A 15950-nucleotide genomic window follows, 5' to 3' on the forward strand; every position below is an offset into this window, starting at 1 on the left:
GACATTTTTTATTCTGGCCTAAAAACAAAATGGCAGCGCTGCTCGCTCTGGTTGATGTGTGCACACGCTCTTCCAGGAGAAGTGCCATACATGGAATTCCGCCCTTTATGACATCATATAGCCTAGGGCCATAGTGAATCCTGAAGGAGTGTATTTGGCATGTCATACATCCAACTCTTTAACAGTGTAAATAAGTCAGAACGTATGAATTAGCTTTAGACCTCCCCTTTAAGGCAAGACACTTGAATAAGGGTTAAAGAAAAACTAATAGATATCACCATACTTAACGAAAATTATATAAGAACAAATCCCTCAGTAAAAACCTTCAGAACAAAACTGTAAATTCTGGTGTATGTAAGTGCTACTGACGTGGAGATTTCTGGCTCAATGAAAACGGCCTTTAAAGATGTGTACTGTAATTTAAATCTACTACAGACGCAATTAGATAAAGTGCTCTAAAAGATAGAGTTAAAAGTGTATTTTGGATGTTTTCTTTCCACTAGTCTGAAAACACACTTTATGAAAAGCCAAAGAGCCCAAAATTGACAGATGGATGCAAAAAACACTGTTTTTGCCTGTAATGTATCGCCTTACGCTGGTCAGGTGGATTTGCCATGTTGACCAACAGAAAGCTGCTGGTTTTGAAAGTGACTTCTGAGTGAGCTGTGTTTCAATACATCAGTGTGCACTATTAACAATGGACCGTTTTTGCACTGAAAATTGTGGCAAAATTTGACCACATCTTAAGGCAGAATGCTTACAGTCATGGAACCTTATGTGGAACACTCTATATAGGCTCTATATTAAACTACAACATAACTTCACACTCTATACAAATAGTGCTTCAAAAAGACATGATTAATTTGTAAATGACATTCACAATTAATTTCAGAATAGTTTGCTGTTAGATTGTTGCCAAGCTAGCAACACAATCCTCTAATACGCACAAAAACACACGACGCAAATACTGGGTAAAATACATTTTAAATGTATTCAATCAGATTGAACTTTTTATTTAAAAAAAATGTCTGAAATAAAAGTTTCTTATAAACTTTTCGTTATTGAATGAATCAAACATACAGCATAAAATAAACTTTTCTCTCAATTCGTCTGCCATCTTACAGTAATTTTTTCATTGAACGAGTCACAATGTATTATGGGATTCCCTTCTCCACTGTCAGATAAGAATACTCTTTTGGCCAAAATAAGTAATCTTGTAAGGGTCAGAAGTTATTGAAATACAGTACATTCAAAAAAAAATCTCAACCAATGTACATGATATTTGTAAATAATATATTATTGTATCTGACCGACGGGTAAAATAACGAGTGAAACATGTACTGTAAGCAGCTAACAAGGTTTCGCAACGGAGTGATTGCGTGTGTTAAGACAGGCATTGTGCAGGTGTATAAAAAGCCTGAGAACATTTTAGAGTCTTTCTTTTCTGGCATTGTGGGGTGCCACAGTAATAACAGTTATCCGGTCTCGGCAAGCGTCAATGATAAGGTGCTTGCCAATCTTTCATTGTGTCTCTATGCCTGTGTGATGTCAGAATGAAAGCACAGAGCAGTGTGTAAAAAAAGAAACTAATTAAAGCTGAATTTAAATGGTGTGGCCTCCACTAATAGCGTTCGATTAATCATTAAACAGCGGAACAGCAGAGGGATGGGAAAAGGAAAAGCCTTGACATTTTGTCTTTCTTTTTGACCTTACATCAGCCTCGTTCTCTCTAAGCTTGGTCACCATCACTTTTGCACGCACCAAATTTGCGGACGAGGACTATGCGTGATGGAGCTAAGTAAGCAATTAAGAAATGTATTGAATTATTACACAAGGCTTTAAAGCAGCAATTTCTTCACTGCAGACCACCACTGAATTGTAAAAATGCAGAGAACGGTTCTTCAAACTGTTAGACTTATTTTGGATGAGAAGGCCAATCAAACTCTGACATGGAGAGGAGACAGGGGTGACTGATGTGAAGAGAAAGTAGTAGGGGACTTGAGGTCTATCATTCATTTAGTGAGGTATCATTTGATTACAGGGCTTAGAAGCATGTGATCCTTCGACAGGTTTCTTCCGTCCTCTCTCACTTCTCTCTCTGCTCAATCTGTATTCTACTGGAGGGGTGACTCGAAAGATAAAGGGACTGAATCTTCTGGATAAGGGAGATGTATTGAATGAGACGCTGGAGAATTGAGCTTCAGTCACTGAATCGTTGTGAATTGTTTTCCCCATATAAAGTATCACCTTCAAAGCTATGACCTCTGCTTGTCCCCCATCATGCTCTCCAGGGTTTGGTCACCCTCCAGGGGTCTTAATTTGCAGAAACACTAGTACCTAATAAGATGCAATGTAAAAATACTGCAAAAATGTTACAACTAACAACCTGTGAAACAACCTTACCATATACAAAGAAAATTACCATATGCAAAATACATGAAAGTTTACTGTGAAAAACTCTTTTAGAAATATATATATGCATGCTGCTTTGGAAGAAAAACATGAATCACACAAACAGTAAAAAAAAAAAAAAATTGGGAATTAGGAGCCACTCGCTTGTCAGGTCTAAAAACTTGTGGAAAACGCTCTCCGCGGCGCTTTCTTCTCCAAAAAGTGCATGGGAGCTTGCTCTCCCGTGGTGTCTGCCATTGCAAAGCAATCATGAGCAGCGTTCTCCATGAAGACAAAGAAGTTGTACTGTGTACTAATATTACAAAAACTAAAATGGAAATAAAAATAAATTAAAGCTAAATAGAAATCTATAAAAAAACATAAAAATGCCAAAAGTACTTAAACTAAAATAAATTAAACTGAAAATATACAGATAAAATCCCATTTAAAATATGAATAAATACTATAACAGTATATACACACAATACTAAAACAACTTTGAATGCAAGTACTTTAAGTGGGTTTGTATAGCTGATTTACCAATTTACTGTCATAACTATATGGTTATGAACTTAAAAAAAATATAGGCACAACACGTCCAGAAACGTGTTTGGTTGTTTTTTTTACCAAAAAGGATTTTCTTTTTCCAGTTTCCCCATAAACAATGAGCTAAGATATTAAGACTAGGAAGAGGCATCTGATGAACGCAAGTGTATCATTATAGTCACACTGAGGCAACCCACTAAAAATGAACCTCAGATGGTATTGCATCTACCCAGGAACCAAAACCAATCAGATTCTGTCCCACGGCGACACAACAAGATGGAACTACATGACAGCAGAAACTCAAATTAGTTCTACAGCAACCCAGAACAAAGTCAGACATGATGTTGTTTGCTTATGTATGATAATAGAAAGAGGGAAAGAGAGGTGACAGAAAAGGGAGAAGGAAGGGAGAGAGAGCACTACAAAGTTAAAGAGAAAATAGCACATTTATACCCAGAGGCTGGTGAATCAGGTACAAGTCTGAGGTGAATAAAATGTAAGATGAAAACAGAGTATTGACAAAACAGACTGATTACTGAGGAATAGATCTCGATGCAGACTATTTAATTGAATCCAAATGGCAATTTTAGACCCAGAATGCAAGTACATACAAATAAGCCATTTTCCAGAAGACAGTTGAACAGTTGGTGGCATAATCTTTGTAGACGAAGGGGTTGAGGACATGTACAAATATTCTGCACAACCAACCAACAGGCAATCAAGAATTTCTCTGTGCGCTGTGCTTGGATCAGCTAAAAAAGCTAAAAGTCTTTATTGTGCACTCATACCGCCTTAAATCGGAGAGAAAAATTCTGTGAGACTAAGCAGTGAAGACATATGGCAGTTGCTGAAGTGTGAAAAAGGCTAAAAAGAAGAAGAAGAAAAGTTTTCCAGCGATTGGGGTGCTCACAAGTTCCATCAGAGCATTTAGTAGAGAACATTGGCACTGAAGTACAGTAATTAGAGGTGATTTTTGAGGTCGCAACAGTAGGGAGCACAAAATGCCATGTTTAACCAACCAACAGCATCTACAATTTCAGGTTTATCGCTCCATTTTTGGACTTCGCTCAAAAAGTCCAGAGACAAGCCTTTTCCAACATTAACTGGAGTCATGCAGACACAATGAGTCTCAAACGTGGACCGATTTAGTCAACAGAGACATAGTAAGAGTCTGTGCACATGCCCGATTGAACGCAGAGAAACTAATGTGCTGTCCGTGTGGTGTGTGCGTGTGGTGGTACAGTCCATCCACCTGGCACAAACTCTTGCTGACAGTTTGCATTGCCTGAGGTGGCCGGGGGAAGCGTACAGGACAGTCACCTCGTGCCCCCGCCGGAGGATTGTCAAATCTCTGAACGTCAGCAAAACAGGTGCAGAGAACTTAATCCATCACCCTTAAACGAATAGTTCCCCCCCAAAAGAAAATTAAGTTTTGACTCAAACTCATGACGTTCCAAACCTGTAAGACTTACTTTCTTCTGCTGAAAAACAGCAGAAATTCTGAAAATATGCTTGTCATTCTTTTAAACGATTTACAACGAATCGGTACTGAATGCTTCAATAAAGGATAATAAAGGAACACAAAAATCTATATTATAAAGTATTTTTTTATAAAGCATCATAAAAGTGGTCTTTCTTACTCATTTAAAATCTTGCCCGCCCTAGTTCTCTTTGAAGTAGCCATGTTCGATTTGGGAATGATTTATTGAAAAGATCTGACTCGAACAAATAATTCAGTTGATTCAGTCTGAAAGAGTTGTTTCACAGTTTGGGCTGATTTAGTTTACTTGTTCAACTCACTGAATCGATTCAATTTTGGCTGCAGTAAATAAAACTGGTTAGTAAAATAAAAAAAACTTAAATCAACTTAAAAGTTAATGCATGGCTTCAGAAAAATAGTGTCTCATTTACTAAATTTAAAGGGTGCTTTTGCATGTTTGCATTTTTGTTTAGTTCATTTAAGCTTGAAAGCTTCAGTAACTGTTTTGTAATTGAATGGAAAAGGAGCAACCAGCAACCTGTTTTCATAATTTAATTTCCTCCTCTGAGGAAAGAAAGTCATGCAGATTTGGAACAACATGAAGGGTGAGAAATGACAAAATGTTCTTTTTTGGATGAACTATCCCTCTGAGACTTGGCAAATGTACAAATAAGCAGCAGTCTACCAACAATGATAATTGGAATAACTGGGGGAGTGGGAAGCCCCCCCAAAAAAACTGGAGAGAGAGTTTGTTCCGTCAATCAAGTCAATCATGCATGACAATGAGTACCAGATGGAAAGCTAAAAGCAATGTGAAGAATAATGGCACAATTTTTTCGCCTACTCCTGATTTGAATGTTGCTTTAACAATAACAGACATCTTTCTAAACGACGGAGCCACACAAGAGGGGCCATTAAGCCGTACGGAGGAACAATGAGAATGTCAAGAGTGGATTTTGCACGCTCGGTGGCAGGTGATGGGAGACAAGAAAGACTGTCGATGGCTCATTTCCATGAGCGGTGGCGTTGTGCATCCTGGCCCAGAGCTGATTGTTTCAATGTGGAACTGGCTGTGCTCCAGTGACTCAGATCATTGTGCTGCTGTAGATGTAACGATTTGGAGTGATCCAAGTTTGTATGCAAAGCTACCCAATCCCTTTCGACTCACCGGGGTAATACGTCGTTCAAAGAAGAGAGAAAGCAAGGAAGGGAAAGAGAGAAGGGAGTGAATGAAAGGGATCAAAGGATGATAGGGAAGAAAAAGATGAAAAACAAGATAAGACGGGAGAGGTGGAATGAAAGAGGGAGCAAAGAAAAGCGAACTCGAGTTTTCACACCAAAAAAAGGCTGGCTAGATCAGCCGGAGCAAAAATAGCCCTTTAGATTTAAGGCCCCCGCAGGTGCTTCAAAAAGACATTAATGCAAAAACCAAAAATACAACCATCTTAGGTTTAAGATGAAAAGCTTTTCCATTGAAAATGTGACTTAGGGATGTGCATCTACATATTTAAAAAAAAAATAAGAACGACTAATGACTAATTAACACTGTATAATTAGGCTGACTTTGGGTTCACCTGAATAAATAAGATGCATTTACATGAGACATGTTCTCATGTAAAAAATACAGGATTCTTGAGATTATTAACTTGACACACCATCATTTGAGGTGAGGCACAATGCAACGGCTAAAGACATCCATATATACTGTACACTACCATACAAAATCATTCTAATATGCTGATTTGGTGCTCAATTAACATGTATTATTATTTTCAATGTTGACAACACTTCTGTTAAATACTTAAATTATTTGAAGAATGGCTTTATAAATACTTGAAATATATTTTTTGCAACAATGTAAAGGTCTAAAATTCTAAAGAAATTGTCACTTTAGATTGATTTAATGCCTTTTCTTTCTAATATATATATATTTCTTAAAAAAAATCTTACCGAATTGTTAACAATAGTGTATATGGCTGAAGTGGCAGTACTTTGAAAGGAATTAACTTAAATACAAAATGGTTTTAATGAGCAAACTGTTTAACAAACAACTTGCCAATTAAAGATTTGATGCTAAAGATATTAAGAAAAAAAAAATCTAGAAACTGTTAACTAGTTGACCCTACTAATTGCCTAGCAAATAAATGTCTAATATATTTTAAGAATATTATATTTTAACATTAATGGCATAATCATTCACCATTTTATACCTGTGAATTTCTGTTTAATTACTCCGCACAAATGATCAATATAACACGCACGCATAGTTTTTAACTCACCGATGGAAAGGTCAATGACGTAAATAACTATTTTAAAAAAGAGAGAAAGAGTGTTAGTTGTAGGGAAGAAAGCAGAGAGAGGTAGACACTTTTTGGCAGAACAGAAAAAAGAATAACACTCATTAGGATTCTCAGCGAGGGTTGGACATCACAAAACCTCCTGGACTCCAACACCTGAACTTAGGCAAGGGAGATCGAGCTGGTTTAATCATGCTCATTATAAAGCTGCAGTCCCTGTCCCTGTGTGCATCTCACCCGAAAACTAATGAGCGTTGAAGGCAGTTTTAAACCTCCTACTTTGCATCAATAATTCAAGGCCTGGAGGCAGCTCCACTTTAAAAGATTCCAAATCCGTGAGCCTCATTATCAGGTCTTAAACTGTGCGCCGCTGCAAGGAAGTGGATTGAGTAAACATGATCTCAGCCACTTTTAAAAAGGCAGAGTTGCGCTTTAATTACTCAGAAAGCATCTGAGTTTTCGGATATCTAGGCGACAAGCTGTTCAGAAGAGGCAACATCGTGAGATTTTCCGAGCAGATCCCAGAAAAGAATGCGGGTCACTTGAGTTCAGAGAGATGTAGGGAAAAATTTTGTAGGATGAGGAGGAAGAAAACTTGTCACAGGAATTATCAAATATGTGGCACTCAACTATCAGAGAGTTAGTTGGTTGGTTGTTGGTTGGTAGATAGTTACGGAGAAGGTCAAATAGTTGAGATAGATAGTTGCAGAGATAAATATAGTTCAGATAGTTGGGAAGAGAGATAGATAGATGGATAGAAAAACAGTGCACTTTGCTAGATTAAAGTGGTGACATAGCTCACACACTGACACATCTTACCCCAATCTCCCCATATATTTAAGCAAGCCTATCATTAAACTAAACTACAGAGTTTGAGCCATGCTCTGCATGCCTTCTGGCAGAATAATCTTGATCATAACCAATGCAGAAATTGCAAAGACTCCTAATAACTTGGCACATTGCCCAAGTAATAAAACCTGACATCGCTGCAGTATGACTATGAACAATGACTAAGGTCTTAATCATATTTATAGACGTAATCACATTAGAAAACAGAGACGCCAACACAAACACAGCACATCTAAGGTGTTGTGTTATGAAACCGAAGTGTCATCAGTGCTGGATAAAGTAGAACTAAATCCGGGTTAATTAAGCAATACAGTTTGGCTTGTATCTACATTAGCTATTTTTCATGTGAATGATCCTTTAGGAGATGGTCCAGAGAGTAACCATGAAGAAGAGAGTATCTGATAAAAGAATATAATAAAAAAGAGTCACTGATACTGAGGCAAGGTTCCTTTTTTAAGTAAAACAAGCCTTTGATCTTGAAATCTTCTAGGCATTTCATTCTAGACTTGAGATGCAACCCATACTATTTTATTAAAAGGATAAAAAACATTCTGTCAACATTTACTCACCCTGTTGAAGCATGTTGTCGATCCAAGGAGATGTTAGGCAGAATGTCCAAGCTGTGTCGGTTTTAAACGTTAAAAGACGAGGCAATACAGGAGAGAAAACTATTTATTTGCTATTTAATTTGGAGCAACAGTGTGAATATCTGTCCATTTTAAATGTATGTAAATGAGCAGCTTGGGTATTCTGAAAACATCTCCTTTTGAGTTTTATAGACGAAATAACATCATAGAGGGTTTGGATAAAGCAATGTGCGTAATATACTTCATTATTAGGCATTATATATAACTAGTCGTTTAAATTTGGTATAAATATCAGTTATTGCGCTATTATTAATAAAACAGTAACCAATTGGTGTCATTTCGACTTATATCCTTTTTCTTTCTCACACTCAGAAGCTGTAGTCAAACCGACATCATTAAAGTCTCATTTAAAAACCCTTGAAAAATCTCCAATTTAAAAATGAAACTCAGAGGAACTGTTATCTCACCCTTCCTGAGGCTCTTGAAAGACTCTGATATCTTCTTAATGCACCATCTGAGAGTTTTGAGATGATTTTCAATGGCACGTTTAAACAAAGAAGAAGTTTGAACCAGGTTAAATTCCATCAGATAGTTGTATAAAACATCCTCAAGGACACCCCAGAACCTCACTTTTCTATTTGACAGTTTGACGCATTGATAAAAAACAGAAATAAATAAATAATTGTATCCCTTTTCAAATGTTCAAATCTAACCACTCCATCCAACTCTTCATCATGCTTCATTACATTCAAAAAAAGCCCCTGACTTTCTATAAGATAAGACAGGGCCGATGTCAAGTTACCACCATGGCAACCGTGACTGTGTTAAGTGACTGTTATGCACAGGGATGGAGAGGCATCGGGTACTACAGTTCTGGAGTGTTGGATGAGGGAAGCATCCTCGGTTTGCTTCGATTGCAATCAAATTCATGCAGGCCTTCAAAACATTCTAAAACAAATATATATTTAAGATTAAACGCACTCAAATATTCCATATGAGCGTATTCTGGGAGGAATGATGCATTTCAAACTACTTCTAACTTCTCAACATCCCCATATAATGTCGACTTTGGTCTGAAGTACAGTATTTTTAGCTGTGCAGACAATATCCAGAAATAATTTAGAGATTATGCTAGTGCGCTTGACTTTTCGCTATCCGTAGAGTGCATTACAAGAGAAAACAAAGCTCAAAAGAATGCCTCTCTGACATATACGCATAAAGCGCTTCAGGCAACCAAACACTTCTGGGAGACTAAGGAAGAGAACTTCAAAACCATAAAGGTTATTGTTCTGCGTCACGTGCTTGGTGCAAAAAGAGGCTCTGAGAATATTCGTAATCATACTATGGGCTGAAGCATATGAAATACCTTTTTGAAAGTGAGAGTTCTGTGAAATTAACCATCTTTGCACTTCAGGCTTCCTTCAACTGTTTGATGTATGAAAGTCATTAAATTTCGACAGACTCCACATCCACTTCATGAAGTTGATTAATTGCCGTACTTGCCTTCTTTTGAGTCAGACAAAGAAGCATTTCAAACAGACCATGTTTAACTCTATTCTGCTTTTTATAAAGGATAATTTCATGCCTGTACATAATTGAAACCCCAGTCTATGCTCAAACTGTTGATCTCCTTTCATCGTTTAACATGTCCTTGTCATTTCTCTCTTCCTCTGCCTCATCCACTGAGATTTCCTTTGTTGAGCAGCGACAGCCAATCATAATTGACCTTTGCACCTTTAGAGTCATTTGTATGCTGATTGCTCTTGCGTAGGCCTTTTAAAGACAAAAGAAAAGCAAAACACCAGTATCACTTTAGCTGTAATGGTTGCTGGAATTAAGAGGTCAAATAATGACGTTCTTTTCATCCAAACCGTTTTGCACCTTCTGCTCGAATGTTTCACTGTGGCAATTGCAAGAGAACCTAAATTACGGGTATTGTAATAAACCTTGAAATAACACTGAAATATCAAACACACGTTCAGCACACTGCAAACGATGACCCAAATCAATTAGCCGTGCCCTAAAATCCAATCCTGCTGCACGGAGAGCCACATCAACTATAACCATCTAAAATAAACCTTATCATTTTCTGTTTAGATGAGGCATCAGTGATATTTACAGCTGGTCTGAAGAAACACTAAATGAAATGTGATAAGAACATAGTGTTAGTAGCCTGAAAAGGTACTAAAATACAAATTGAAGTCTCTGACAGGAATTATTTCCATGGGATTTTGGTGTCTTTTGAAAAGCTCCTCACACTCTGGTTGACTTTTGCAGGATGTGAAAGGAAACAGAAGCTGCTTGAATACTCACCGAGCTGACTCTCAGAGGGAGGTTTGTCAGCGTCATGGATCTGAGAAGAGAAGTTGAGAGAAAGACAACATTAGAGGCAGTGTTTACAAATGAACCAGCAAGTAAATAAAAGTTCAACCTGGAGCCACTCATAACATCATTCGTTTTGACAAGAAAACTCAGCACTATTAAAGCATGCCAATGAGTACAACCTAAACACTAAGGGAGAGAGATATAGGAGTCACAACCTTTCCCCAAGACTAAATAAACTGCAGACTAATGGTTATTCTAAATGTAATGTTGTCATCAAGTCCTCCTGGAAAGTTCTTACTGACAAGATCAGATATCTAAATTACATACAATCGGCATCTAGGGCAAATTTAATAGTTTATTTATTTGTTTGCATTTGAATAACTTTGTAGGCAAAGTACTGACATTTAGTGGGGTCAAAAAGTCTGACATTACATTGAAAATCGGGGACTTAAAATAGAATTGAAAACAAAAATATTAACAGAAGTGTTTTAATCTATTAATATTATAATGAAATGTATAATTTCAAAATTAATGAATGATATAGGAATAACATTTAATATTACATTGCATTTAATATTTTGGCTTTCATTTAGGTTTGTCTTTCTTCAGACAAACTAACATTAACAAAATCAAAAATTTGAGCTGGGAAAGTTTCTGAAATTTGGCTGATTTGACATGGAATGACCCTACACTTTAGCCATTTATTATATTTCTTCTGTTATATCTGTCTATTTTATGTTATATTCTGTTTATAATTCTAATTATGTAATACAAATTACCATCAACCACAGATAAAAGAACATCTCAAGTTTCCCTACTGGTAATTATGACATTGTGGTTTCGTTCATGCAAATCTCCTAAACATGATCATTCCGACATGATGCCAGAATAAGTCTTCCAGTATGCATAAATTAGTCGTTCAATTAAATTTCTAAAAGAACATCAACATTTGGAGAGGATCCTTTGGATTATTTGAACTACGGTAATAAATCATGATTCACCATGTCATTAGTTCACTGCAAATTGTGTGGTTTCGGTGCCTGGAGCTGATGCTGTTCTAACCCTGAGTGCTCAGCTCAATTAGGGTATTAGGAAGCTCATTCTGCCACCAGAGCTGTCAGTGCTTCCAGCCGACTGTGGAGGAGAGAGCGAATCGATCACAGTTCCTTTTGCAAACTTTGAACGAGGCTTCCCCGCTCAAACCAAATCTCACGTCCTCAGGGACATGAAGAGAGAAGGGAGCAAATTCGAGCAATATTCGATGCTCTCCCTACTCATATTGTGGTATATTAGAGGATAACGAGGAAAAAAGGAGATGGCTTTTGATTTATTGCTACCACTCTGCTAACAATTACTCTAGTCTTGAGCTCCAAGCAGCCCTTCGAGAAACAAGTCATATATCTTTACACCGGGCAGAGTGTGGCACATCATTACAGAGAGAGGGAGAAGCTGAATCATCAAGGTGACGTTGTGAATCATGGCACGGTTAGAGGTTCAATCCACGGCGAACCGATGAGGAGAAAAACATTGATTCTGAAACCCCAAAGGACCAGGAAACTCAAAGACAGGGACTCGTTGTGACGGAAGAGCCACCTCCTGTTGTATAATTGACCCTGAAACAAATACACAATGTAAAGTAGCTTAGGAAGTGCTGTGGTTAGAGGTCTGGTGATATGGAATTCCAAAGCTGCCAAAATAATCATACATACATAGATACATAAATATACAAATAAATATTTTTTGTATAAAATGATTTATAGAAATATTAAAATATAATATGTACTGTATAATAATATTATATATATTCATAGTAAATATAATAAGTTAGATAATCGTATTTATACTTTTAAACCTGATCCTTTATTAAGACATACAAACTAAATAAATAAAGTTTTAAATGTCAATCAGTCATTTTTTGAATTGAGAAATCAAAATGTCCTTCATCTTTTTACATATGACCTTTTATCATGGTCATTGTACTGTACAAATCTCAAAACTTCCTTGTTAGTCCAAAAACAGCTTTTATTGAAACCATGATCAAAACATGACTTGTTTCGGATCATGTCACATTATTACGTTATAGTGCGACGAAGATCAACGCCTAGTTCTACGGCATTGCCTCTTTAGCTCCGCCCACCCATTCACAAATGTCATGTAGTAGTAAATACGAGACCAACGCAAACACAGGATTGCTCCAGCAACAAAACCATAGAGATGCCTCAGAGGATTACAAGACGTTTTGAAGTGCCAAGTTGTGGAAAAACAGTATTTGCATTGCCTTCCTTGTGATCATAACATTAAGAAAGCGTGGATGAACTGAAGTTCCAGTCAGATCGCGTCAGTAAAATGTTCATTTGTTCGCTTCTTTTTACTGCAGATTCAAAGTTCACCGCAGGCTTTTCAGAGAGACTGAAAATTAGAGATGATGCAGTTCCGACTGCAATGTTGCAACACACAAGTGTGAGTGTGAGTAAACAGCGTTTTTACCATGTGTCACTAACTATATTTGAGTATTTATACTGTAGCGCCGCAGTCAAACTGTGAATAGATATGATAGGCAGTTGTGATTGGCTGTTCTTTCCTTGCTTCGGCATTTAGGGGGTTAATGTGAGAGATTGCCGGATACGGAAGAAAGCACGTAGAGAACGCAGTGTTTGATATTGTTTTGATCGAAGCCATTCGCTGTAATCCTGAATGAACAGCCTGATGAATCGCCTATAAGAATGACAGGGTGACTAGCAATGACACATTCATTCATAATTCCATTTACCGGTACACAAAACACTAAGTCATCCTTTGTCCATTATAACTGTGGTAACTCCAAGACCTTAAATTTTATTTGACAAAACCAAGACTTAACCAAAACATATGCCATATGGATTTTTTTCAACATCGGAAGTTTTCGAGATGTAATGGCAGGCCATTGAAATGTATTTTAAAATGTAAAACTGTTACCCAATCATAGCAGTGGGCATAAGTATTGAATGTGGCTGCCCATCAAAACAGTGCGTTTCAAAGAGAGGGTCAAAAACAGGATAGAAAATAGCTTATTACTTCTAAATTAGGATGTTTTTGATGTAAAAATCCTGATAACATTATAAGTGGCCCTCAGAGAACATTATAAAAGAAAAGAAAAATGCATGACCTCTTTAAGTAAGTGGGTTCTGGCTAGAAAACCTGCTTCCTTCCTCACAAAAGATGTTAAAAATTACACATCTTCAAAATCGACTAGTCAGTGCACTGTCTGAATGAGTTGGACAGAAAGCCCTGTAGACAGGTCCAGCAGACACCATCAGATGTGCTTCTGTGGATAAATGGATGCTAAGTGCAGACTTCAAAATAGGTTATAACTAACAGATATTGAACAAATAAGTAGGCAAATTAATAACTTTTATTAATTATAACCATAGTCCTCACAAAAACAAAATCCTAGAGACCAAGCATAATAAAAAAAACTGCTCACACAATTGAAATCTAACAGTAATTGTCTTGAAATGTATACTGTTGAGTACAAAAAAACAAAAACACTGCTTTGATGGCTGTAGAGGTGGTGGTTTAATGGGTATGAATTTAGTCATGCAACTTCTGGGAGAAGGTTAACTGACTGTCAGCATGCTAAAAGCCTTTATGAGAGGTTATGCGTCTAAATTCAACCCCCGTAGAGATCCATCACTAAAAAAAAAAAACATCTCAATTTCCTATTTTTGCATATGCATTTAAAATGTAAGTGTGTCATGAGGCATGTCACCACTAATCAAACTGTACACATCTTCTGCCCCCCACCATAGACATGCATCACCTTATATTGTGCAACAGAACACCCATATATCCACACACAAGTTCTGATTTACACGCATGCTTTCTCATTTTCATCATATAATCGACAGGGGGCGAATATAAATCTGTTTGAAGAAAGTGGATAACAGGATGCCAGGCAAAACGTCTGCATGGTTAGTCAGAATTTTTTATCTGATTTCAGTGAGAGGAAAATTTATGCATGGGCCGAAAGGACCATATCAGAACTGATTTAAATCAGTGCCAGGGGTGGGTAGAAGGCACTGACTTAATTAGGCTCTGTGGTTTATCAAGCTCAAGGGTTTCTCCTCGTCACATTCTTTCTGAAGCGGACTAAACAGGAGAAAATGGGCCATTGCAACTTACTGTTGTCCTCTGGATAACAGATTAAATACAATCAAGTGGAGATGGCTTTATCATACTTGTGGTTTACACAACCATGATCTTGTATTGTCTACAGCAAAAAAACAAAAAAAAAACATTAAAATGACACTACCAGGGGCCTGTACCATGATGGTAGTTGAACAAACTCAGGGTTACAGGATTAGTTTCGAGTTGACAAAACCAAACCAATCCAACCAGGATTTGATGGTACCATGATGCTGAACTTTCTCTGTCAACTCAGGCTTTGATCCGGAGTTTAGGTGTGACATCAGTAGCGAACAGCCAATCACATGCTGAGAAAGAGTGAAACTGTGATTCATTTCTCACGAGAAGCAGAGCGATTCACTTTCTTCTGCAGAATATTACGAGATTGAACAATATTACGAATTTAAACAATTTTACACAGCAAGAAGAAAACAGCAGTCTATGAAACACAACAACTAAAAGAAAAAGTATTGCTATATCAGTGCAAGTAAAAATTGTAAAGTGATAAAGATATAGAGAATTGAACATTTAAGCTCACATGTAGTCATTTTATAGCTTTATCTATTGATTCTAAAGCGTATTTATATTATCTTTATATATGTATTCCTTTAAACTGGGCGTAATAATAATTTATAAACTAAAATGTAAAATTCTAAATAAGTGTTACTAAAAGCCAGACGATTTTGTTTTTAAAAATCATTTGCTATGTAGTGACCTTTAATTTGGAGTAGAAACAGGTGGAGTGACTTTATCCTTTGCTCACAGCTGATTGGTCCAATTTCGGTTTGAGATCTCTTACCTGGAACACAAGCTGCCGGACCAGTTTAGCCTTGGAGCGTAAGTTACTACGGCGATGAACACTGCTAAAAGCCAAACCACTTTCATGGTGCCTAAAACCCAAGGTTGGTGCAAACTAAACTGAAACATACCTGGCTAGCCACCTAAACCGGCTTCATGGTATAGAGCCGTGGTCTTTCACTTCTATCGCTACAACCCCAAAACAGCAGTTTGCTGAGAGTGTGTTTTTGTAAACATGAGATATCTTTAATCTATCCAAAATCTACTTCTGAGCTGGAAAATTATAAAAGTTCACATTCCCACTATTTCATCTACTAGCTCTCTATTTTTCACACACACATGTCTAAATGGGGATTTTTAATTGTGTAATAAATTGTTTATTAATTCATTTAATTTATTATTAATCAACTTCAAATTTAAAGATGTTTTCTTTTGGGGATAGGCTTCAGTTAAGACCCTGATACACTCACAGCAAGTTATTTTTCGTTCTTCGCTTAGGGGTAAAAATAAGTT

General features: G+C 37.0%; 1 protein-coding gene across 1 annotated transcript in view; it reads right to left on the bottom strand.

Annotated features, from left to right (window-relative positions):
* Positions 1–15950, bottom strand: part of b3glcta (beta 3-glucosyltransferase a) — a 68637-nt gene that overhangs the window by 32360 nt on the left and 20327 nt on the right. The window contains exon 3 of the mRNA XM_079610852.1: positions 10464–10503. Coding sequence (XP_079466978.1) covers positions 10464–10503 — 40 coding nt within the window. The remainder of the gene's footprint in view (positions 1–10463; positions 10504–15950) is intronic.

This window comes from Phoxinus phoxinus (assembly GCF_949152265.1).
Source record: "Phoxinus phoxinus genome assembly, chromosome: 4".
NCBI classification, from domain to species: Eukaryota; Metazoa; Chordata; class Actinopteri; order Cypriniformes; family Leuciscidae; genus Phoxinus; species Phoxinus phoxinus.